Source organism: Panthera pardus, unplaced genomic scaffold (genome assembly GCF_024362965.1).
Source record: "Panthera pardus isolate Hobbes unplaced genomic scaffold, ASM2436296v1 HiC_scaffold_17, whole genome shotgun sequence".
Lineage (NCBI taxonomy): Eukaryota > Metazoa > Chordata > Mammalia > Carnivora > Felidae > Panthera > Panthera pardus.
The window spans coordinates 139,795,179-139,812,688 of NW_026526732.1; the positions used below are offsets into that span (position 1 = coordinate 139,795,179).

At 53.1% G+C, this 17,510-nt stretch overlaps 1 protein-coding gene across 2 annotated transcripts; it reads right to left on the reverse strand.

Moving 5' to 3' along the window:
• Window positions 1–212: 212 nt before the first annotated feature.
• GUCA1ANB (GUCA1A neighbor) lies at window positions 213–6,371 on the reverse strand. Of its 2 annotated transcripts, none has more exons than XM_053905011.1 (2): window positions 6,266–6,371; window positions 213–728 (listed from the first exon to the last, which is right to left on the reverse strand). In XM_053905011.1, exons 1-2 carry the CDS (start codon window positions 6,272–6,274, stop codon window positions 399–401), a joined length of 339 nt encoding a protein of 112 aa, XP_053760986.1. In that variant the 5' UTR covers window positions 6,275–6,371; the 3' UTR covers window positions 213–398. The 2 variants fall into 2 exon arrangements, with proteins under 2 accessions (XP_053760986.1, XP_053760985.1); XM_053905010.1 differs by lacking the exon at window positions 6,266–6,371 and adding an exon at window positions 1,443–1,575.
• Window positions 6,372–17,510: the final 11,139 nt, after the last annotated feature.

Below are 17,510 nucleotides of genomic sequence, written 5' to 3' on the forward strand. Positions count from 1 at the left end.
AAGCTTGGCCTATGGGGACGGTGTGACCAGCATGGGCTTTGCTTGGGACTGAGGCCCTAGAGGGGGCTTGAGGTCACTCCTGGAGGTGGGGGTAGGGGAGGGGGAGGGGACTGAGAATCAAGTGCTTCTAAGTCTTTGGGCATCTCTGGACGTGACCTGCCGTACAACACCCCTGTGGCCTCAGTTTACCCGCCCACAGCCACCCATTCAGATGGCAAGGAAAGGAAGGACAAACTTTAATTGCTGCCGAGAACAGAGACCTCCCTTTGCCACTGGGCGCAGCACAGCTGTCTCAGGCCGAGCATGGTCTGCTCCTCCTGGAGCAAGTGCCCCTCCCCTCCTGGACCCAGAATTGTGGCGGGGGAGGGTGCAGGTGGCGTCTCCCAACCGGGAGGGGCCTAGGAGCGCCACAAGACCAGGTTGGCAGGAGGCACATCAAAGCGTTTGCGGGTGTGGTCCATGTCCCTCTGGTACAGGTAGCCACAGGTAGGCTTCTGCCGGGTGTAGAAGGGGTTCAGGGAGTTGGAGTACTGGGAGGTGTAGAACTTGAACCTAAGCTTGTCCAGGCTCTGCCCCTTCGGGTCTACCACCACCGGCACGTAGGCCGCCACCAGGGTCTGCTCACGGTCCCGCTTCCACGACTGGGACAGGGGAGGGCGTGGAAACTTCAGCTTTTTGCCCGATGGCGTCTTCGGCTCCTGGCTGGGTGCTGAGGGTTTCTTTGAGTCCTGTGGGATGGAAAGCAGGCCAGCGCTGAGGCATCAGACACCGGGGCTTCCACGGCTAAGCCCGAGGGTGGGAGCGGGGAAGGGGCCAGCAGCCGTCAGAAGCTTCCGGAGCCACCCCCAAGACAGCTCTGCTGGCCGTGGAGCCAGACATCTCCAGGTAGGGGGCGGCCTTCAGGGCCCCTGACCTGACTTGTGCTGATGCAGACCTCAGCCTGCTTCCCAGAGGCTTCTGCCGACTCAGAGGCTAAGAGCCAGGCTCATCTTCAACCCGCCCCGCCCCCATCTCCCCCACATCCAGCTGTCTGTCTGTCCCTGTCCTTCAAGTCACTCCCATCTGGCCCTCCTCTGCTGCTGTCCTGCCAGGCCTCCCTCCTCTCTCCTGAAGGGTTACTCAGCTTTCCACCAAGCCCTCCTGTCCTCCTGCCTCCCAGCCTGTGCTCTGTTGCTCTCTACTGCCTAGACAAGACATCTCAAGGCCTCTAGCCTGGAAAACAAGAACTCTGAGGACGGGGCTCCCCTCGCCCTGTGCTCTAGCCGGACCTTCCACCCATTACCTCTGCTGGCAACGTGTCCTTCCAGGCCTCCTTGCCTTTGTTCGGGGCCGATCCCCCAGCCCGGCATGCCCTCCCTCCCTCCCTCCCTCCCATCCATCAGGGAGATTCTCTTTCCCTTTTGGCCCCGAGCACCTTCAGGGCCGTGCTCTCTCAACCTTACCCTTGACATAATGCCCTCCAAAATCCTATTCCTTGTTTTCCTCCAGACCAAGGCATTCAGTGCGCGCTCAATAAAGGCTGGTTCAATTAAACTGGGTTCTAGTAAGGGGTGTTCTCCTTCCAACCAGCCAGCCCATTCTATTTTAGAACACCTCTCATTGTTACAAAGTGACAATGCCAGCTTTTCATAATCGCCAATCTTGGCTGACTGCGCATGGAGGTCTACCCCTCGAGGAGGCCCCCAGTGCCACAAGGATCCCACCCTAGCGACATTTGTTTACCCCCTGGACTGAATTGTTTTGTTCACCTTTGACCTCCACACCGTCTCCCAGGTACCAGATGTTCATTTTACTAGGGGCCTTCACAGTCACAACAGCACAGCGCAAAGGACCGATGCCTCGGTGTCAGGCTGGCTCTGTCCGTCTCCTCCAGGCGACAGCTGGGAGGGGAACCCACTTCCGCTCGGCCCAGCCTCGCAGTCCTCCCGGCCACCCCAGGGAACCGGAACTGGGAAGGAGCCTTTGCTACAGAGCTCCTGGAAGTTGAACCCCTGCCATCTTACAGAAGAGATCCCTGGTACCCAAGAAAGAATGTACGTTCTTTCCTTCTGCATGTAATTTACAAACGCCTTGCTCAACTCAAACCTGCCCAGGGCTTTCTTCCCAAGCCGGCTTTGCTGCCATAGGTTCCTACCCAGAAATGTGTGTGCCCTCAGCTGTGCGTTTCAAAATTCTTCCTATTCTTCCAAGCCAGCAGCCCTCCTGACACCTCCTCCAGGAAGCCTCTGGTGCTGCAACCCCCACCCCTGTTTCACCCTCCTCTGGGCCTTCAGGCATTCCTCTTGGGACGTGGTCCTTTGCGAGGCTGGGACTGTGGGGAGGCAAGTGCACATTTTAAAGAGGTGCGCCGAACCCCTTTTTACATCTTGCTGCCCTGGGTGCTGTGCTCGCCTCATGCCAACCCCAAATCCTGGTCCTTCCGGGCTCCTGCTCATGGTTCAACAGCCTGTAAAACGCTCCCAGTGTTCAGGACCACATCCTAGTCCCCTTTGTGCCCCTGGGGCTTCACCCAGTGCTGGCACACAACCAAGCTGGAGAACAGTGTGGAACGGCCTTCCCAGAGCCCTTGAGGCCTGGCCGTGGGGTTAGGAGCGGGGGGACCACACAAGAAATGAGCTATGATGGCGGTAATCAGCGATCGTTCTTCACCATGGGCTCCAAGCATAGCACCAAACTCTTTACATGGGTTATCTCTTCTAATCCTCGCATTACCCTTTAAGGAAGGTATTGTCATGCGTCCTATTTATAGTTGAGAAAGCTGTAGTAAGGATGTCTGTCACAAGTTTAGGGTCAGGCGGCTGGTGAAGAGCCAGGCTGGGACTGAACTCAGGCCTGGCTGACCCCAGGGTCCACACCCTATACTCCATGACGCATCCTGTGTCCACCGCCCTGGGAGGACAGGGGCTGCCAGTCCACTTTTGCCCTCATGCGGTCAGCTTGCTGAGCTCCTGATGGGGGTTCTGGGCAGTAGGAGAGCAGCCGAAGAGAGGGGCAGCCGGATCTCCCAGTTTGTCGGGAACGCTGCGGGGCCTTGAACGCTGGAGTCTGAAGTTACCATCTCCTAGCACAGCTGAGGATATGACATTATTTGCTTCACTGGTTCACTCGTTCATTCAAAATGATTCCTCTTATACACCAGGCTCTGAGTGTGCAAATAACAGATACCACAACGTAAACTTGTACAAATCGGAGCTTCCTGCCCTCAGCGCCACGGACACTGTGGGCTGATAATTCTTTCGTTTTATTAAAAATGTTTAACATTTATTTGTGAGAGAGGGAGACACAGCACCCAAAACAGGCTGCAGGCTGCGAGCTGTCAGCACAGAGCCGGATGCGGGGCTCGAACTCACAAACCTTGAGCTCATGACCTGAGCCGAGGTCAGCCGCTTAACTGACTGAGCCACCTGGCACCCCCGATGATTCTTTGTTGTGGGGCAGTCCTGGACATTGCAGGATGTTTAGCATATTAAGTATGATTCTGAGGATGTGGGGTTCCGGTCCTCTCGACACTGCAGAAGGGCTCAGCCCGTGGCCACGGATCTGGAGATGAGGGAACCATAGCGCATCCCCCCCCCCCCAACACCCCGCCTCAGTCTTGGCCATCCGGGCCCTGCACCTCAGGCTTGCCAGGCTGGTGTCAAGAGTGACAGAGGCACGTGCTTTCAGAATGGCTGGGGGGTCTGACCAGAGACCCACAGAGGGAAGGGCGATAATGTTGCTCATGGGACCTAGAATCTCCCCAGCTCCAGGCACTAGACGCTCAGCTCTGCAAAAGCTCCTAAGAGCCATTTGAGGTGTTACTCCCATATCTCAAATGTGGAAGATGAGGCTTGGAGGCATCGAAGCACGTTTAAGTTCACATCGAAGCACGAAGACCCCCCCCCCCCCCCAGAATTCCCGCAGCTCCAGACTAGTTAGTGGGGGAACCAGGATTTGAACACTCCCCTCTCTCTCTGCCCCAGCCCAGGCCCTGACTTGGGCCCTCCTGGGTCTACCTGCCAGCTACTGCTACGGCAACATTTGGGGCCTTGGGGTGAGGAGGACTCAGGCCTTGAGCACATCTAGGGATGAGGCCCTCACAGAAACTAGGGCAGAGGGACCATCCCCGGGGAGGAGGAAGAAGGGGAAAGGGAGGAGGAAGAGAAGACTCAGAGCAAGGAGGAGGAAGAGGGGGAGGAGGAGGAAGCCCAGGCAGCACAGCTTTGCCCTGCCCCTTCCAAGGGCCCAGCCAGGCTCCAGGTGACTAACCCCAGAGGGCTGAGAACACCCCATCGCCTGCCCAGGGCCCAGCACAGCCAGCTCTGCGGGGGAGGGTGGGGCCCCGAATGCATACTTTCCAGGTTAACGTCTGGTTTCATTTAACCGGCTCCTCCTCCCAGTCCTCCTATCAAGTGCAGGGGGTTGGGGGCCCGTGAACTTTTGGCGATGCCTGAGGCATTTTTGGCTGTGACAATGGGGATGCTACTGGCCTCCAGCGGGGAGTAGCATCCCCATTGTCACAGCCAAAAGTGGGTAGAGGCCAGGGATGCTGCTGACCATCCTACAGAGCCAGGACCGCCCCACAATAGAAAATTAGCAGCACATGATGTCATCAGTGTCAAGGCGGAGACGCCTACTTTAGAGCTTCGGGGAAGACCCCTAACTCCTTTCCTGCTTCCTGCCAGCCTTCACTTAAGCCTCCGGGTCCACGGAGCAAAGAAGCCTAGAGGGCAAGTAGAGGGTCTCCCCAGCCCCTTCCCTCCCTTCCGAATCCCACTACCCTATTTCTCCTTGGGGTTCCAGCTGGAGCCAAAAGAAGGATCCCGAATAGACCTCTCCCTCTATGACCCCTCCACCCGCACCCCCCAGGCATAGTGTCTGTCCTTGCTGCCAGGGCCTGGAAAGGGGATGGGGGTGACTCGAGAGCGGGGCTTTCTGAGGAGGGCAAGAATATCTCATATGTGGTATTGCTGCGGGTCTGGGAAGACACTGTCGGCTGGAACACTTCAGGCCCAGCGCCCGCCACCCGCGCCTCACTCTCTGGGGGGAAGGCCTCTGGCCCTGTTGAAATGCAAACAGCATCGGGTGAGGCCCTTAAGCCTCCCAGGGCAGCCGGTACCAGGGAATGTGCCTGGGCTTTGGAGTGTGAAGGCCTGAGCTCAGGGCCTCACTCTGCCCTACAGGTCAGGCAACCTTGGGCAAGTCTCGGAACCTCTTTGAGCTTTGGTGGCCTCACCTGCAAAATGAAGATAATAAGGCCATCTGCTTCACCAGTGTGTCGTGGGGGTGCGATGAGTGTGGGAACTTTCAGGGCACAATACAAATAGTAATTATTATCAGCCTCATCTGGCAGTTCCCTGCAGGTTTCGAACAAGCTCATCTGAACCTTTGTGAGAGCCTGTCGGTGTGCGGTGGGGCAGAGGGGCCTGGGAAGGAGCAGATGAGGAGGCCGAGAGAGCTTGGCCTTAGCTCCCTCGTGAGGCTGTGTAGCCTGGGGGCTTGGAGTTCAAATCCCAGCTCCCCCGCTCACACCAAGTGCCTGAGCTTTCAGTATTTTATAACACTCTGTACCTCCGTTTTCCCACCTCTCAAGGGGGAACACCTAAAGAACCTATCTCGTAGGGACAGGGCGCCTGGGTGGCTCAGTTGGTTGAGCGTCTGACTCTTGGTTTGGGCTCAGGTCATGATCTCATGGTTTGTGAGTTCAAGCCCCACGTTGGGCTCTCTGCTGCACAGAGCCTGCTTGGGATTCTGACTCTCTCTCTCTCTCTCTCTGCCCCTCCCCTGCTCTCTCTTTCTCTCTCCCTCTCAAAAATCAATAAATAAACATTAAAAAACAAAAAGCTTGCCGTGTGAAACACTGTTCTAAATTCTTAAAAAAAAAAAAAATAGAATCTATCTCATAGGGTTACCACGAGGATTTAATGAGACATTCTACATAAACTGCCTACGCCTCTTGAGCACTCAGGAAGCTTCAGCTGTCACTGTTACTTGTCACAAGTTTGCCTAGGAGACTGGGAAGTGCAGGCTAGCAGCCCAGGAAATGACTCTGGGAAGTGAAGGGGCAGAGGAACAGGAGGAGAGGAATGGTGGCCTGCTTCCTGCTCCCTCCCCCCGGGCGACAGCCGGGGGCTCCACAGCGGCACTGGTCCCTCAGCCTTTTGTAAGAGGTCCCCAGCTCCCAGCCATGAAGGTGGGCCAGGCTGGGGCCTTCATACTCTCTCCTGCCAATCAGACTTCCTGTGACCTTGGGCTGCCTTGATGCAGCCCTGTAAGGTCATCCCACCTGGGACATCCTTGACCAGGGCCTTTCTTGTTGGTGAGATGGAACTTCTGGTGGTCAGGGGCTCCGGAGCTCCCGGGGACTCTTTGGGAGGTACTGGGAGTGCCCAGGTGGGGAGAATTTGCATGGGCTGGGGCATTGTGACACCCCTTTGACAGCACAGTTCCTTCTGTCTTCCTAAGGAGACACAAGGGCAGGGCTGGGGGCTGAAGTCTCAAGGCCTGGAAGGGTCTTTTAACTTTCGCACTGACCCTGTCTGCAATTCCCTCTTCCCACAATCTCCCAGGGCCTGTGAACTGTGGGTGATGCGGTGAGTAGAGAGAGGAGGAAATGATCCCAGTTATTCAGGTACCTCCAGAAGTCCTAACTTTCCCCCCAGGGGCCCAACATGTCATAAGAAATTACTGGCAGGGAGGAAACATACCCAACCAACTCTCCATTCTCTCTCTCTCTGTCTGTCTCTGCCTTCCAAATTACAGAGATGATGGATGGAGGGAGGAAGAAAGGGATAGATGGATGGATGCATGGACAGACAGAGGATGCGTGGACAGAGTCGGTGGGCAGGAGGATGAGTGTTGGTAGGTAGACAGACAGTGGATGGGCCAAACCCCCTGATTGGACCTCTGCTCACCTTTCTTGCCCCATTTCTTGCTATCTTTTCCCTCACTCTACGCAGTAGCTAATTTCTTAAGAATGCCCCGCTCTTTTCCCTCTGAGCCTTTGCATATGCTGTTCCATAGACAGGTGGCTGGGTAGGGTGGCTGTGGGTGAATGAATGGATACATAGGTGCTCAGTAAATGGCTAGATTGGGGCTCCTGGGTGGCTCAGTCGTTAAGCATCTGACTTCGGCTCAGGTCACGATCTCACGGTTCATGAGTTCAAGTCCCACATCGGGTGTGCTTGAGGCCCACTTCAGCTGAGCTCAAGCTCCACTTCAGGTGAACGTGAGCCCTGCTTCTCTCTCTCCCTCTGCCTCTCACTCACTTGCGCCCTCTCTCTCTCAAAAAAACAAAAAAGGCTAGATTGGCAGGTGGTTGTGCTATAGAGGATGGGATAGCAGGCCCATATATATATATGATATATGATATATATATATAGTATATATATATACTATATATATATATATATATAATTTTTTAAATGATTACTCATCCTTGAGGCAGAGAGAGCTGGAGAGACAGAATCCAAAGCAGGCTCCAAGCTCCAAGCCGTCAGCACAGAGCCAGACACGGGGCTCGAACTCACGAACCGTGAGATCTTGACCTGAGCTGAAGTCGGACGCTTAACTGACTGAGCCACCCAGGCGCCCCAAGAGTCAGACTCCTTGAGCTTGACTCTGGCTCTACCCTTTTACTAGTTGTGTGACCTTGGGCAAGTAATTGACTTCTCTGTAGTTCCATTTGTTCATCTGTAAAATGGGTAGACTACAGGTCTCTACCTAATAGGGATGAGCAAAGCACTCAAGACAGTGCCTGGCACAGGGTAAACACTCAATAAATATTAGCTATTATTATACATGGGCAGATAACTAGATTAGTGGGTAGGTGGCTGAATGGGCCATCCTGTCCCCATCTTCAAAAACCTGAGCCTCCCCCCTGACCCCAACACCAGAATTAGTAGCACCTTCTGGGAATGCGTCTGAAATCCCACATGCGGGAGGGATCTGAGCTTCTCTCTGGGGTCAGAGGAGGACCAGTGGAAGGGAAATAGAATGAGGCAGTGGCTTCCTGCCCTCTGCCACATTGGCTTGGGCCGGGCCCAGAACTTGTTTCCTTCCTGGCACTGTGTCAGCACTGACTGTCGGTTACGGGGTGGACTTTGGGGCCCTGTGGCAGATTGAGAGTTGGGGTGTTGATGACTTAGCACCCGGCTCAGATCTCACACCCTGATGGTAATGACCCCTAATTTCTGAGCTGGTGGGAGGGCCCAGGAGGGGAGTCTGGCAGGGAAGCGGGAGAAGGAGTGGCAATCAGGGCTGGCCCTCTCGGAGGCTCTGCTCAGCTACTGCCAAGGCTCTGGGGCGATGGTATCTTGCTTGAGGGAGGGAGAGAAGGTGGGAATGTGGCATTCTGGATGGTGTGGCCAGCTTTGCTGGCTCCGGGGAAAGTGGCTTGGCTCCCAGCCCTGGGCCTGAAGGAGCTGTCAGGAGGGAGCCCGGGAGGTGGGCTGGGACTTGGGGGGAGCGGGGGTCCCACAATTTAGCACACGCTACACCTGGTCTCAGCCAGAGGGGGAGGTGCTGGGCTGGTTGCCCCAAGACCTGAAACAAGTCGCACTGCCTCTTTGGGCCTCAGTTTCTATACGTGCACCGTGAGGATATCGGGTGTCTCCATCTTGGACATTTGAAGGAAGGGGAGTCGAATCTCATCCTGAGAACTTCAGATAGGGACCCCTCCCCTGCGACTGACCATAGGTCTGGGTCCTGCCTGGTGTGTCCCCGGCCCGGACTGTGCCACCCTCACCATGGGAACCTCAGGAGGGGTCATGGCTATGGAGACCTCCTTTAGGAAGGCCTGGCCAGTCAAACCATATCTGTCATATTTCTTTTGTAAATCACAGAACGGTTACGATCACGGCCTCTGGACCCCACTCTGCCTGGGTTCAGATCCCCCACTGCGACTTCTCAGCTCTGTGGCTTGCCTAAATCACTTAACCTGTGTGTGCCTCAGTTCCTAATCTGCAAAGTGGGGATGATAATAGAATTCACCTAGAAGGCTCGTGTGCGCCGCGTGAGCTCAGAGCAGTGCCCGCTGGGAGGTAGGTGCTAGGAGTTACCTTGGAATTGCTGTTTCTAAGTTCCAGACGACACTGATTAAGTCTTGCCTCCTGGAAGCCCCCCTTTCTCTGACTCCTCTGCCACGCTCCAAGCGTGATCTCATTTTGTAGGTCATCAAAGTTCCCGGAGGGTGAGGACTGACTTGCACCCCTCAGGGGGCATTTGGGAAGGACAGGGAGAGCTGGTGAGGGTCAGAGCTGACCTGGAGCACAGGAAACTCACCAAGCACACACCTTGCCACGCACACAGCCTCCCCCCCTGCCCCCCTGCTGCTGAAGCGTCCCGCTACCATATCACTGTAAGGAGGCCTGGTTATTTGGACATGCTTTCCAAATAACCCTCTTTACCTACTGTGTGATTTGGACAAGTTACTTAACCTCTCTGATCCTGACTTATTTTTTTCCTTTGCTGGGCTTAAAGTACAGACAACTGAGTTATTCATACACCTTGCTCATGGTGCATTATCCTCATTGGTCTATGAAGCCTCCTCTCGCATTCATTCTCCCCCTTTACCTCCAACCCCGTTCCCCACCCATCCTAGCCAGAGGCAACCATTCTAATGTACTTAAGGAGCGTCTTCTTGTGCATATGTTCTTGCCAAATAGATATATTTTTGCTTGCGTGCAGGTAGTTTTCATTTACATAAGTAGCACTGTGTGTTTTAGATCTCCCACTGTTAAGATCCATCCATATTGCTGGACCAGCATCTGGTTCCTTGCTCCCCATCACTGTGTCCATGGAGTGTGTCCACCACATTTGATGTCTCTGCTCCCCCCCAGGACCCCCAGGGACCTCCAACCCCCCCCCCCCCGCCCATCCCCACAAACAACACTGCAATGATATCACACCCATGGCCCTTTATGGACCTAGGTGGCTTCTTTGGGGAATATTCCTAGAGCAGAATGCAACGGTCATAGACCATGAGTAAATATCCCTTAAAGTCTCCTTTTCTCCATCCCTAAAATGAAGGTATTGCCCCATCCCTTCGCGGGGCTGATGATGGGAGTGGGTTAATGCATGCAATCCACTCGGCCCCATGCCTGACATAGAAGAGACGCTTGGCGGATGGGAGACGTGGCTGCTGTTCCTTCCAGACCTCAGGAAGAGCGGGAGATAAGCCAGACCCAGGAGGGCTCGCAGAGAAACGCACCCAGGGCTCAAAGTCCCAGCTCAAGGGTTGGTCTCCAGAGCCCGTGAGAAGTGTGTGGGGGCTATGCCAATACCTGCAGGGTCTGGACTGGTCTTGAATGTCGCAGGGCCTGGTGCAGGGAGACGGCTGTACCTAGGAAATGGTTCCTGCATCCCATTTCTCGCCCTTTCCTCAGAGCCAGAGTAACCTCACACAGGAGGTCCCAGACAGCTTTATTTGTTGTTCTGCCTCCACTCTGCCAGCCACCGGGCATTTCAGCCAGATGTAAAACCACACCCGAGTACTGGATCTCACCCTCCCGTTTTACAGACGGAGAGACTGAGGCTCAGGAGAGCTCCATGGTCTCACAGGAGGTTAGTGGCGGAAGGGGCTCTAGAATCCCCATCTCCGTACTCCTTAAAAGAAACGCATTCCACGTTAAATTATGTTCTTATTATCTATGGAGTTTTCAGTTAAAGCAAATGACCAGCAGAGCACATTACTAAAAAGTAAAAAAACCCACATGTAGTCCTGGCATTCCAACTGAATCATCTCCGTGTTCCCTTCCAATCCCTGGCCATTTACAAATACACTTTATATATCTATAGTCCCAATCCACATGGAATTTTTTTTTTGCTTTTTGTACTTAGCAACCTTTTTTTAAACACACAATTTCAGACAATGGGATGTTTTTTGCCTGGTCTTCAAGGTGACCTTGCAGACGCCTGCCCCACCCTGTCTCCTGGGCCCCGGTGGAATTTTCCTTCTTGAGGTTCTTTTGTTCAATTGTCACAGCCCTCTTCCAGCCTGTCAGGGCTCTTTGCTGTTCTCTGCTTAGCCTCTCTATGCCCAAAGTCAGGGTAGGGAACAGGGGCAGGAGCAGGTAGGTACTAAACACCTACCATGAGTCAGACTCTCAGATACCTTAACCCACTATCTTGTTGAATCTCATAATAACCTTACATTAATAGCCCCTGTCTCACAGATGAACAAACCGAGACTCAGAAAGGTGGTAGCTTGGCCATGGTCACACCCTTGCTAAACAGCCGAGTCAGGATTCAAACCTGTTCCCCATCAAGGACCCTTCCCACTATGTTATGGTCCTATCAGTAGAGCCCATGGTTACCAAGGGAAATGAATCTCTCCCCAGCACCCTAAAACACTCCACCCCCTAGCCAGGGCTGGACTTGGGTCTCCACACTCTCAGGCACCAGGTAATGACTTCCTCTGAGCCCCTTCTCAGGATGTGGGAGTCCACACCAGCAGGACCTCATCTTAGCCTGACCTCATCTCCTGGCACCCTCCCAGCTCAGAGGAATGTCAAAGTCAGGGGGATTGGAGCCTACCCTCCCCTGCAGGCAGAAGAAAACCATTTCAGGAGCTGGTCTGGCATAAAGTGTCTCCAGCCTGGAACCAGAGGCAGGACAAGATGCTCTGTCGCTCAGTAGCATATGGGAGTTGGGAGCACTGACCTTTGCCCCTGGAGAGCCAGCTGCAGAGACCTGGGAGGGGATGCAGGAGACCTCAGGACCTCTCAGCCTGCCCTTCCTCCATTCAGTGCATTCTCCCAGCCAGGAGCGCCTTGGCTTTGCTGGATGCAGGAAAAAGCCACAAACTTGGCAAAGTCCTAGCTGGGTCTCTGGGGAGACCACAACTTGGGGGCCCCAATCCCACCCCACGGACCAGAAGAGGCCAATAAAGTCGGCTGGTGGAAGTTACTAAGTAATTGCTCAGCCAAGATTTAATTACAGGATTGGGCTTTGACTGTTGCGAGGGGAGCCTCTTATTTGGCTGTTTTCTTTTACTGGGGGAGCAGGTTGAGATGTTGTTATGAGTGGAGTGGGGGCCCTGCATCAGGAGCACAGGGCACCCAGCCCAGCCGGGCCCTCCCCAGAGGCACTCGGCCTCCGAAGCTGCCGGGCAGACAGGGTACAACGGTAGGGGGGAGACAGCCTGCTCACCGTTGAACCCGGGCCTTCAAGAGATGCCCCCCCACCAGCCCCCGCCATCATGGGACTGAAATTGGGGTGAAATGAGTGTGGGAAAGGCAGAGAGATCCCTCCCATCCAGACTCCACAGCCTGATGTCCTCCTGGTGCTTGTGATCACACCGTTCCCTCTCTTCCTCTATTCCCAGCCCAAACTAACTCAAACCGCAAGGGGACCAGAAGAGGGAAGAAATGAACAAACACTTCTGGAGTGCTCTGTGTGCACCAGGCCCTTTGCTGGCACTCCACCTCCATTATCTTACTGAATCTTCCTGTCAACCCCAGGAAGGGCACTATTCTTCCCAAGCTACAGATGAGGAAAACGGCTCCGAGTATTTTTTACTTGCCCTATATGCAAACTGTCCATCAAGACCTTCCTCTCTTCCTAAGAAATGTCCCGCAGACATTTTTCTACCTGTTTCTACCACCAGCACACTAGTCCTGCCCCTCTCCTCTCCCGCTTGTATTCATTAAGTAACCAATGAACTGATCAGCTGAGCAGCAACTCTTAGCCCCTTAGCCTACACTTTCTTCTTCCCATCATCCTTCATCCAAGCTGCCAGATGAAACCCTTAAAACACAGCTGTTGAGGCCCACCTGGCTGGCTCAGTCAGTGGAGCATGTGACTCTTGATCTCAGGGCAGTGAGTTCGAGCCCCGTGTGGGCAGAGAGATTACTTTACCAAAAATAAAAAATAAAAAAACAAAAAAACATCCACTGCTTTTACCAGGCATCAGTGCCTGCTCCTGGTGACCTTTGACTCCAGGCCAGAGCTCCTCAAACCTTAACGTGATCCTGAGTCACCTGGGGCTTTGTCAAAACGTAGATCCTCTGCTGGGTACCTTAATCCTTCAGCTCACTGAATCTCATAACAACCTGAAATTAATAACCTGTTTTATAGACAAACAAACCAAGGCCCAGAGAGGTTGCCCAATGTCTGGGATGGGGTTTCTACAGTTCTAGTAGATTCTACAGTTCTAATAAGAGTCCAGGTGATGCAGCTGCTGCTGGTTCATGGACCATACTCCTAGACTGTCCTGCCTACTTACTTTTCTTTAATTTTTTTATTATTTATTTTATTATCTCATTTTTATTTTTAATTCTTTTTAATTTTTTGTAATGTTTATTTTTGAGAGAGACAGACAGAGTGCAAGCAGGGGAGGGACAGAGAGAGAGGGAGACACCGATCCGAAGCAGGCTCCAGGCTCTGAGCTGCCAGCACAGAGCCCGACGCAGGGCTCAAACTCATGAATCGTGAGATCATGACCTGAGCCGAAGTCGGCCGCTTAACCGACTGAGCCACCCAGGCGCCCCTATTATCTTATTTTTAGGGAGAGGGAGAGAGACAATCTTAGGCAGGCTCCATGCTCAGTGCAGAGCCCCACATGGGGCTCAGTCCCACGACCCTGGGATCATGACCTGAGCTGAAATCAAGAGACACTCAACTGAGCCACCCAGGCTCCCCTCTTTATTGTTAATTGCAGTGTAGTTGACACACTTTTTCCTCTAATTTTTAAACAGCATATGCATGTACATGGTTGGAAAATAAAAAAGTATAAAAAGGCACGCAGTCAAAATTCTCCTTCCCATTTTTGTCCCCCTCCTCTTTTGTGCAATTACCCCCACCTCCATCCCAAGTAACCACTTCTGTTAAGTTTCTTACATATCTCTCCAGTTTCTCTGTGCCGATACAAACAAGATCATACTTATCTTGCCCCAAATAGTAGCAAACTACACACACCATTTTGTCAACAGTTTATCAGTTTATCTTGGAGATAACTGGACACAGTCAGCTGACTCATTCTTCTTTAGAGTTGCATTATTATTCCATCGTGTGGACGTGCCATAATTTATTTAACTAGTCATCTCCAGATGGACAACTTAGGTTGTTTCCAATCTTACCAACTGGTCTTTTTTTTAAACTGTTTATTTATTTTTTGAGAGAGAGCGCGTGCAGGGGAGGGGCAGAGAGAGGGAGACAGAGGATAGGAAGCAGGCTTCAGGCTCTGCGCTTTCAGCACAGAGTCCGAAGCGGGGCTCGAACTCACGGACTGAGAGATCATGACCTGAGCCGAAGTCGGCCGCTTAACCGACTGAGCCACCCAGGCGCCCCGAAACTGGTCTTTTTAAGCGCATGACACTCTGGCCAACTTTGCTGTGATCTCCTTCCCACCCTCCAGTTCCCAGCTCCACCATGCTGAGTTCCTGCAGAGTCCTTCATGAATCCTGAGAGTGCTCCCCAGATGCTCCGGCCCATCCTGACTGCTGCTCCTCTGAACCTTGTCCCCTTAGTCTCCTCCTCCTCATTTACTTCCCCTTTTCATCTCTCCACGTGTCTCTCTCTGTGTCCAAAAAGGCTAAAGCAACTTGAACTTTGATGCCATGTCTTTGATTTCTCTGGATCCCTCACAGCTGGTTACAAAAGTGGAAGTTGCATATGAATGAAGCCACTCCCTGGTGGGTCTGCTGGGCTGGTTGGGGGAGGGGGTGCGGCGGCGGGGGGGGGGGGGGGGGGGTGCGGGGGACAACTACCCAAGTGGGAGAGCTTCATGGCTCCAAGATCTCCAAGAAAGAAGCCTCTATTTGGTGCCTGAATGTCTAGAGCACTCGGGCAGGTTATGATGATGTCCAGGGCACGATGGGGCATCTGGAGTTCCCTTGTGCCCTCCCTGTGTAGGCAGTGGGAGGAGCCATGATAGGAGGGTGGAAGGATGGATGGTATGGGTATGTGTGCATACCCTAGAATGGCTCCTTCCCTTCTCTATTAACATCCTTGTCATCTTCCACAGACCAGCTCCAGTCTCAATTTCCTGGACTGCTCCAGCCCATGCTGACTTCCTCCCCTCTGAATTCCTGTTATGTGTATGGACACCAATCACCGTTCTGAACTTAGTCATCCGGGGCCTGCCACCTTGAATCACGTAATCTTTATCTCCCTCATGGAGGAAAAGACTTCTGTAATTCTCTTATTTTCCCATGGACCCCCCTCCGCCCACACGCAGGCAATTGGGAGAGTCTCCACAACTACTCCTTGAATGAACAGCAAGGGGTTCCAGGAGTGCCGTGGTAGTGGGTGGGGTGGGACAGGGTTGACCACAGGCGTGTCTCCAACCAAAAACATTTGGGGAACACAAGTGTTTCTAAAGATGCTCCTGCCTGCCACCCCCCCCCCATCTGTTCTTCAGTCCCTCCCCTCCTGCTGGGGAATCAGTGACCTCATATCCACAAGCCCTGACGGCCCAACTCATCCTGTCCCTTAACCTGGAACAAGTAAAAGGAACTTTTAAAAAATGTCACCCTAAGGGGTGCCTGGGTGGCTCAGTCTTTGAGGGTCCTACTTCGGCTCAGGTCATGATCTCATAGCTCGGGGGGTTCAATCCCTGCGTTGGGCTCTGTGCTGACAGTCGGAGCCTGGAGACTGCTTCAGATTCTGGGTCTCCCTCTTTCTCTGCCCCTAACCCACTCGCATTCTGTCTCTGTCTCTCTCAAAAATAAACATTAAAAAAAATTTTTTTTAATGTCACTATCATGAAAAACAAAAGCAAGGGATGGTAGTAAATCAGAGATTAAAGGCACCTGACAAGCAAATGCAATGTGTGAATCCTGATTGGACTGTGGATTGGAAAAAAAAAAAAAAAAGAAACGAAAGTGACATTTGGGGGATAACTGGGAAATTTTTAATACTCGAGTGTGATAACTGTATCATGGTCATTTAGGAGAATGTCCTTATTCTTAGGCAATGGATATTGAAGTATTGGTGTGTGTGGGGAGATGGGCCACGATCTCTATAAGTTTCCACCTTCAGCAAAGTGGAAAAAAAAGTGTGTGTGGAGAGAAAGCGCAGAGCTCATGCGCGGAAGTGTGGCAACCTGTTCACAATGGGCGAAGCCAGGAGAAAGGCGTACAGATAGTCATTTTACTAGTCTTCCAAATTTTTCAGAATGAAAAGTTGAAAAGAATCACCTTTGGTACCTAAGAGCCATGCCATTCCATCTTCTGGGGACCTCAGGGAAACCATGCCGACTGTCTGTGACTGGTCCCCTCCACCCAGCTTCCACTCCTGCTGCCAGGAAGCATGAAAATCTAACACCTTGACCTGGCTCTCCTCTCCTCTCAGCATCTCCCAGGACCCTCTGGGGGCAGTTATCACCTCCCATGCCCACCCCTCCAGGATTGTCCTCTCAGCACCTTAAAGGGCCACCACCCTCTCTCCCTGAAAAGCAAACTGAACCCTAAGCAGGACAAACCCGTCTTGAGTTTTTAAAAATTCTGTTTACTGAACTCACCTTGAGTTTATTTTTTATTTATTTAAAAAAAATTTTTTTAACATTTATTAATTTTTGAGACAGAGAGAGAGAGAGCATGAACAGGGGAGGGTCAGAGAAAGAGGGAGACACAGAATCTGAAACAGGCTCCAGGCCCTGAGCTGTCAGCACAGAGCCCGACGCGGGGCTCGAACCTACAGACCGCGAGATCATGACCCGAGCGGAAGTCAGACGCTTAACCGACTTGAGCCACCCAGGGGCCCCTCACCTTGAGTTTTTAAAAATCATATTCACTTAACTTCATAGAAAAGAAAAAGAGAATTTTCAAAAATCTATTTATTTTGAGAGAGAGAGGGTGCGCCTGAGCAAGTGAGCATTCAAAAGTTGGGGAGGGGCAGAGAGAGAGGGAAAGAGAGAATCCATGCTACATCACTGCAGAGCCCCAGCAGAGCCCCAGGCGGGATTGGAACTCAAGACCCTAGCATCATGACCTGAGCAGAGATCAAGGGTCAGACACGTTCAACCAATTGAGCCACCCAGGCATCCCCCCAAAAGAATCTGATGTAAACAAAAATGCCAAGATTTAGTCATCCCACGATTCTCTTTGGAGCTCGGTCACTGTGGATATTTTTCCACCTTTGTCATCAGATAGGAACACTCGTTCATTGCTTTCCCCCCTTTACCTTTTTTCCGATGGGCACCTCCTTACATCCATCGAGGGCTCACGGCCCACATTTTGGAGGGCCTGTAGGACCCTGCAACCTGCTGGCTTTGGCCACCCGTTTCCCCCAGGCACCCACGTTGACCTGGTCATGAATCTCTTTAGAAGCAGGAAACTTGCCCGCCTCCTCCTTTCCCCAGGAGGAAAAGGGGTGGAGGAGGAGGGCCAGGAGGGGGACCTGAGGGAGGCCGGTGGCTCGTCTTCCAGGCTGGGCGTGGGCTGGGCGAGGTCCCCAGCCCACCGGGCCGTGCCAACAATGGCCTGTTGTAGAAGGAGGCAGGCAGGAATGCGGCCTGGGGAGTTGGGCGGCGGGGCGGCCGCTGCGGCGGCAGGGCGGGGCCGGGTCTCAGCGGCAGCCTCTTACCTGTC